Source organism: Lissotriton vulgaris, chromosome 1_1 (genome assembly GCF_964263255.1).
Source record: "Lissotriton vulgaris chromosome 1_1, aLisVul1.2, whole genome shotgun sequence".
In the NCBI taxonomy this organism is placed as follows: Eukaryota; Metazoa; Chordata; class Amphibia; order Caudata; family Salamandridae; genus Lissotriton; species Lissotriton vulgaris.
In genome coordinates this window covers 95,289,693-95,296,741 of record NC_141685.1, presented here as the reverse complement: position 1 = coordinate 95,296,741, position 7,049 = coordinate 95,289,693, and the positions used below count along the sequence as shown (strand labels likewise).

At 44.3% G+C, this 7,049-nt stretch overlaps 1 protein-coding gene across 1 annotated transcript; it reads right to left on the bottom strand.

The window, feature by feature from the left end:
- Positions 1 to 539: 539 nt before the first annotated feature.
- On the bottom strand, positions 540 to 1,705 carry LOC147737539 (uncharacterized). The gene has a single exon (XM_086936260.1). The coding sequence runs from the start codon at positions 1,698 to 1,700 to the stop codon at positions 540 to 542; it is 1,161 nt and encodes a 386-aa protein (XP_086792386.1). The 5' UTR covers positions 1,701 to 1,705.
- Positions 1,706 to 7,049: the final 5,344 nt, after the last annotated feature.

Here is a 7,049-nt window from a genome sequence, read left to right as displayed (position 1 = left end):
GAAATGACATTGTATTCGTGATTGAACCTTATCTGACATTCAGAACACATATAAGGCTTTTTTCCCCCGTGTGAGTTCGCTCATGACAAGTTAGAAGTAATTTGTAACCAAAACTTTGTTTGCATTTCGAACACTCATAAGGTTTTTCCCCAGAGTGGGATCTCTCATGAAGCAGAACAGTCTTTCAGATTCAACCTTTTATGACATAAGGATTTTCTCTAGTGTGGAGTTTCTCATGGTGAGATAGCGTTTTTTTCTCTGGAGCTTTTCTGGCATTCAGAGCACTCATAAGGTTTTCATCAGTATGGAGTCGCTTTTGGTTAGTGAGGATGTGCCTGTCAAATAGGAATTTCTGGCATTCACAGCGTTGGTAATGTTTTTCCCGTGTGTCCGTCTGCTCATGTAGAGTGAGATTGAGTATAAAATTGATGTTTTTCTGGCGTGCTGAGCACTGAATTATTTTGATGGTGTGTTTTCTTATGGCACTTGTAACCATCACTACCTCTGAATCTTTACTGACCTTTAGAGCACTGATAATTTTATGCACCAGTGTGAATTCTCACATGTCCAGTGAGATGCGATTTACGGCTGAAACATTTTAGGCATTCGGAGCACTGATATGGTTTTTCCCCAGTGTGTGTTCTTATATGCTGAGTGAGATTGCTTTTTTCACTGAAACATTTCTGGCATTCAGAGCACTGATAAGGCTTTTCCCCAGTGTGGATTCTTATATGCTGAGTGAGACTGCTTTTTTCACTGAAACAATTGTGGCATTCAGAGCACTGATAAGGTTTTTCCCCAGTGTGGGTTCTTATATGCTGACTGAGACCGCTTCTTTCACTGAAACATTTGTGGCATTCAGAGCACTGATAAGGCTTTTCCCCAGTGTGGATTCTTATATGCTGACTGAGACCGCTTTTTTCACTGAAACATTTGTGGCATTCAGAGCACTGATAAGGTTTTTCCCCAGTGTGGGTTCTTATATGCTCAGTGAGTCTGATTTTTTCACTGAAACATCTGTGGCATTCAGAGCACTGATAAGGTTTTTCCCCAGTGTGGGTTCTTATATGCTGAGTGAGATTGCTTTTTACACTGAAACATTTGTGGCATTCAGAGCACTGATAAGGTTTTTCCCCAGTGTGGGTTTTTATATGCACCGTGAGCTCGCGTTTTTCACTGAAACATTTCTGGCATTCAGAGCACTGATAAGGTTTTTCCCCAGTGTGGGTTCTTGTATGCCGACTGAGAACGCTTTTATCACTGAAACATTTGTGGCATTCAGTGCACTGATAAGGTTTTTCCCCAGTGTGCGTTCTTATATGCTGATTGAGAACGCTTTTTTCACTGAAACATTTGTGGCATTCAGAGCACTGATAAGGCTTTTCCCCAGTGTGGATCTTTCTATGCCGTGTGAGACTACTTTTTACACTGAAACATTTCTGGCATTCAGAGCACTGATAAGGTTGTTCCACAGAATGGGTTATTGCATGTTGAGAAAGGCTTTCTTTGTTACAAAACCTTTCCTGGCATTCAGAGCACTGATAAGGGTTTTCCCCAGTGTGGATTTTTATATGTTCAGTGAGATAAGATTTACGTCTGAAACTTTTTTGGCATACATTGCACTGAAAGTGGTTCCCCCCAGTGTGCATTCTGTCAAATTCTGTGAGATAAGATTTAGGGCTGTATCTTTTCTGGCACATGTAACTTTTTTCCCCAACTTAGGTTATTTTACCTTGATTGAGGCGGTTTTGAACACTGAATTTGTTCGCACAGTTATTGTTTTTATAAGGTGTATTCCTAGAGTTAATATCTCTATGTTTTGTTTTCTCTTGCTTATATGCCACGGTAAGAGGGAACCTGATTTTAGAGTCAGGCTTGTTTAGATAATGTTCAGCATTTATCTCTATAAGAAATTGTGTGTAATCTTCTTAACACTTGAATTGAGCAAAATATGTCTGGAAGCAGCCCTGTAACACATGTCGAAATGTTTCTAGCAGATAATAGTCTTTAGGTCTAGGCTCTCCGGCAGCAACTTATTTTGTGACTGAAGATTTTCTCAAATCTATTTGTATAGGTTCTTAGCAATGCAGTGATAAGGTGTTAGTCTGATATTTAATGATTAAACTGATAAGTACCTTTTTGCACTGATGTAATGGCAGTAACTGAGGGCGTTAGAACGTGCACAGTACTATTGTGGATCACGAGTCTCAGAACATCAGTTCCTTTTACTCTTTCTATGTTTGGTGTAAGGTTAAGGTTTGTAGTTCTGAAGACGAGGATTTATTTATATTACCTACAGCGCAACTGTGCTCATTTAATCCATTTTTATCTTTAACAGTTTTACATATCCCTCATGCACAGCAGATAATGTTGAGGCAATTTACATAGAATTACAGAACAGTACACAATAAAAAGGAAACAATCTGAGATGGTCATGAACACAATAAAGTGGTGAATTTTTAAGGTTTTCGCAAGAGTGAGCAGAGTGGGTCGAGGTGTTCTATCCCGAGGCAGATAGTCTCAAACTTGCATAACTGGCTAAAAACGGTTGTTGAACAAAGGTGATTTTCCAATCTTTTGGTTGTTAACGTGTCAGCTTCGGAGTCTTCTCTCAGCGTCTTTTCTTTGATGGTCTGCAGAAGAAACCTTTTATTATAACTCTCTTTTATGCAGTGTGTGCTTCCTCTCTGGGATTACATGATGTTTTAGATGTAGGTTATTCTGTGCACAGATATGGCTTTGCTCTGGACTAATGAAATGCTAAATTAGAGACTTCACTGACAGTATAGTACTTTCCTCAGCTCCCACTTCCTCGCCACACCTAGATTTTGGAAATTTTTTAAACGTAGAATGCTGGATGTCCTTCAGTTTTTCAAAATAATCCTTCTTATGGCACTGACTTCAGTTGCCTGGTGCTGAATCTTGCTTTCTTCGTCAGTAATTTCAATCACCTATAGTATTAAAATTAAATAGTTAATACATGAAAATTTCCAGAAATATAATTTGCAAGCCAAATCAATGCAGAGTTGCAGAATTTTGAAAATGTTGAGCTGTTTTTCATACAGAGCAGAGTGTAGAATAGTAGCCTGAGAGTACTTGGATGTAGGAGTGAGGATTTATAGAATTTTCAACATTTTATGAAGCTCACAAAGGATACATGCACCCTATGGACTTGTAACATAGAACCCCAAAGGCAGACATTAAAGTCATACGGACTGGCTCCAAACAGATATTTAAAAAAGGATACTATTAATTAATTTTTAATCTAGAATTCTGGGACAGGAATGACCCCTCCATGGACAACAGGCGTTTTCCCCTGCCCTGAGTTACCACCAACTTGTATCTGGTATCCTGACTTTTGAGTTTTGGCCTCTGCCTCAAGCAAATCTATTGTGTGCTGCGAGGACTATGCCTAGACCTATCCCTCAACTATGGTCCAGATTATGAATCAAGAGCAATGACATTAAGGAGTACTTTCATGTGTTCATTTTATTCCACCTGATTATCAGTTGTTAGGTTTTTCTGCACCTGGATGTACCGGGTGCAGAAAAACAGGACACCATTTTTTTCCAGACAGGAAAATTAGACTGAAAAGACGCACAAGACTCTGGGTGCAGCAGAAGCAGCCAAGACATATGCTGTTTTTTTACAAACTGGGGGAAACACACAATTCTTCCCTTTGTTGGACATTTCTTTACCCTTCCCTCCCCCGCTTCACCCCTCTCTCCCCAACCAACCACATGCTTTTATCTACCACCTGCTTAAAACTAGTGGTAAATAAAAGCAGTAAAACACTATGAAATAGTGAATGGCATGTGGTTTGACAGGCAGAAGAATGTGTTCCTCATGGCAACTCCCCAGTCCATGGCGTCAAACTTGTAACTGCATGTTACTGGGATTAATCTACCACAAAACAATTACATGAGATTTTTCTGCCACCGCAGTACTGTGCAACCTCTAACAAGGGACTACGAGAGGTCTTGGACCGGTCTTTTGACCTGGAGGGTCACACCAAGGGTGCCCTTATTTAAGGCAGAGGACTGTCATGGGTTTACCAACTAGAGCGCTGGTGGCAATGCACCCTGTTGTAAGGATCAATAGCCTGATGAGATCTTTGCATCATGGTCAGTGGAGTGGCTTCCTACTGACACACCCATGGAATGCTCCATTTCTATACCTGCGCCCAGACTTTGCACTAACATCAAGTGCGTGTTTAGGGTATTGGTGTGCGTAGCATAAATGCAATGTGAGAGAGCGACAGAGTAAACCGCATCTCCTGCCTGCCAGTTGTGTATACCAGTGGGACCATCTATCCCTCTTTTAAACCCTAGTTCAAAGTCCTCTGTTACCAAGGAATAATGTGCTCTACAAAGTACCCAGGTGCCTGCTGTGCCACCAGGGATGGTGTCAGCCTGACAGTCTATCTAAGTTGAGGGGACATCACCTGCAGGCTGAATTACTTAATGGAGAAGCTGTGTACCTGTCCTGAAGAGCCTAGAAGTCTGCCTAGAAGCCTGCCTGTCTGGTAAGAAAGGGAAGGGAGTTTGACTATCCAGCAGGAGGACAAGGCTGTCCTGGAAAAAGCAAGGTCCGACACATCCTCGTATTTGAAGGGCGGGCCAGAAAGCCATCCAGCAGGACCAGCTAGTCTGAGGGACTCCCTCCTCCCCCGCCAAGACTCTCCCAACAATTCAAGGCAGAAAATAAAACTCCACGACAACGTGATTGTTGAGGCCCAGTTGGATGATTGTGTGCTGCCAAAGGCGTGTTCAAGGTTGCATTTGCCAAATTCCTAACACAACAGGGTCTGAGTCTACTGGCTTTCTGGAGAGCCTTTGTTGGGCTTTTAGCTGCTGAATTTCTGGCTACTCTGTGTCAGAGGCCCATGAGGGACTACAACTACTCCAGTGTCGAACACCATGTCTGAGCTTACGCCTGTAGTCCAGCCGGCCACAATGTGGGCTCAATTGCTGACGGTCGGGCCTCCAGAGGGGCTGCACTTACCAACAGGCCAGGTGTGACTGCTACCTTGGGACTACTGATCTTCAGGTAAAGGCAAAGAAAAGACAGAGTGAGTGCCCTACTGTATGCAGCCCTATATCCAGGACAAAAGCGCTCCACAAAAGCCTGCTGGTGGGTCACTGCTCTCTCGAGTGCTCGGGCGTGCCATTCAAGTGCCGGGAAATGGGAAAGAGACCCAGACAAGACTGACTCATCCAGTGGAAGGATAAGACGCTTACGACAGAGCATATACGCATTGGGGTGACTGGAGTGACAGAACTGCACCTATACTATATTCATGATACTCCTAAATGCCCCCAGAGGGGAACAGGGTATCAGAACCGGACGCACCTATCTGCAGCACATGGTAGTCTGGCATGCCTGCACCATCCTTTCACCGAGACTGTCCATAAAGTTGATTTTAGAGCTGTTACGCACATAGCAGGGGGAATCTCAGACCATTCGGTGGTGGAGGTGCAACTCGATGGTCCGGTTGTGGACTTCATCCAACCCCCAATGGTTGATCCGTGATATTTAAAAGACAAGATGTTCAAAGCTTGTATGAGAGATAGTGGTACAAAAGGGGGTGGTGATGGACGGAGCATCTGAACCAATCAAACACTGACACCCAGTCCACAGATCTGAGTTTAATCCATCACCGTTCTTTAGCCCACTCTGCCACCCCAGTTCAGACATGGCCATATGCAAATCAGTCTGCCCCTGTGCCTCATGGGAACAGTCCAGCCCGAACTGCCAAGCCATGCCTTCCCTGGAGCGAAAACAAGCTTCCGGGGACCGGTTTCTGGCATTTCAGCCGTCTTCGGCCCGGCTTGCTTGAATCCAGTGGCAAAGTGAGCAAGGGATTCATGTCTGAGCATACCCTACCATACTTATGGCGGCCAAAAGTGGTACAAAAGGGTGGGGTGATGGACGGAGCATCTGAACCAATCAAACACTCACACCCAGTCCACAGATCTGGGTTTAATCCATCACCGTTCTTTAGCCCACTCTGCCACCCCAGTTCAGACATGGCCATATGCAAATCAGTCTGACCCTGTGCCTCATGGGAACAGTCCAGCCTGAACTGCCAAGCCATGCCTTCCATGGACCGGAAACAAGCTTCTAGGGACCGGTTTCTGGCATTTCAGCCGTCTTCGGCCGGGCTTGCTTGAATCCAGTGGCAAAGTGAGTAAGGGACTCACGTCTGAGCATACCCTGCCACACTTTATGTATGAGAGATAGAGCAGAATTCAATTTTAGGGAGAATGGGCGGCCTATTGAATCAGCTTGCATGCTATAGGGTGAATTCAAGGCAGTGATTCGAGGCCAGTCACAAGCCTTGATTGGGAGAATGTCGATGGAACGTAAATTGAAGTGCGAGGCTCAGGACACGGAATGTGCTTTCCTGGAGGTTCGCTTGGCAAGTGGGGAATCAGTTTCTCTCCCATTACAGCATCAACTGAAGCAGCCCACATTAAGAGCACTAATGGAAAATAGCCGGCACTCATGCAATGTCTCTATAATGTCGGTGATAAAGCCAATGAGTTGCTACATGGTTAGAGAGACAAGACAAAGGACGGAACTGGATCCTTGAGGACACAGACAACAAGGGGACGGAAATACTGGGAGAGAATTCCTGAAAGACCTGACCCTGCCAATGCTAACAAATAAGGACCTAGACGCACTAGACCAAGACCTGATAGTAGACTAAATAAATAAGACAATAGGAACCTTGCAAACAGAGCAAGCGACGGGCCTGATGAGCTCCCGTTATAATTATATAAAATCATGATGGATAAAATCAGGGAGTGCCTCCAGAGTATGTTTCAGACTGTCTGAAAATAAGGGTGTCTCCCGGAGGACCAAAGAATGTCTGAGGTGGCGGTCATCCCAAAAAGGACGAACCAGCAACTGAGTGTGGGTCTTATAGACTTATCTCCCCGCTTAATATTGAGACTAAGGTCCTTGCGAACGCCCTGGCGATCTGCCTGCGGACAGTAATTGCAACAGTGGTTCATCCTGCTCAATCGGGCTTTATACCACACGAG

Excerpts from the sequence above, each read along its gene's own strand:
- LOC147737539 (XM_086936260.1), bottom strand. The coding sequence starts at position 1,700 with ATGTGCCAGAAAAGATACAGCCCTAAATCTTATCTCACAGAATTTGAC.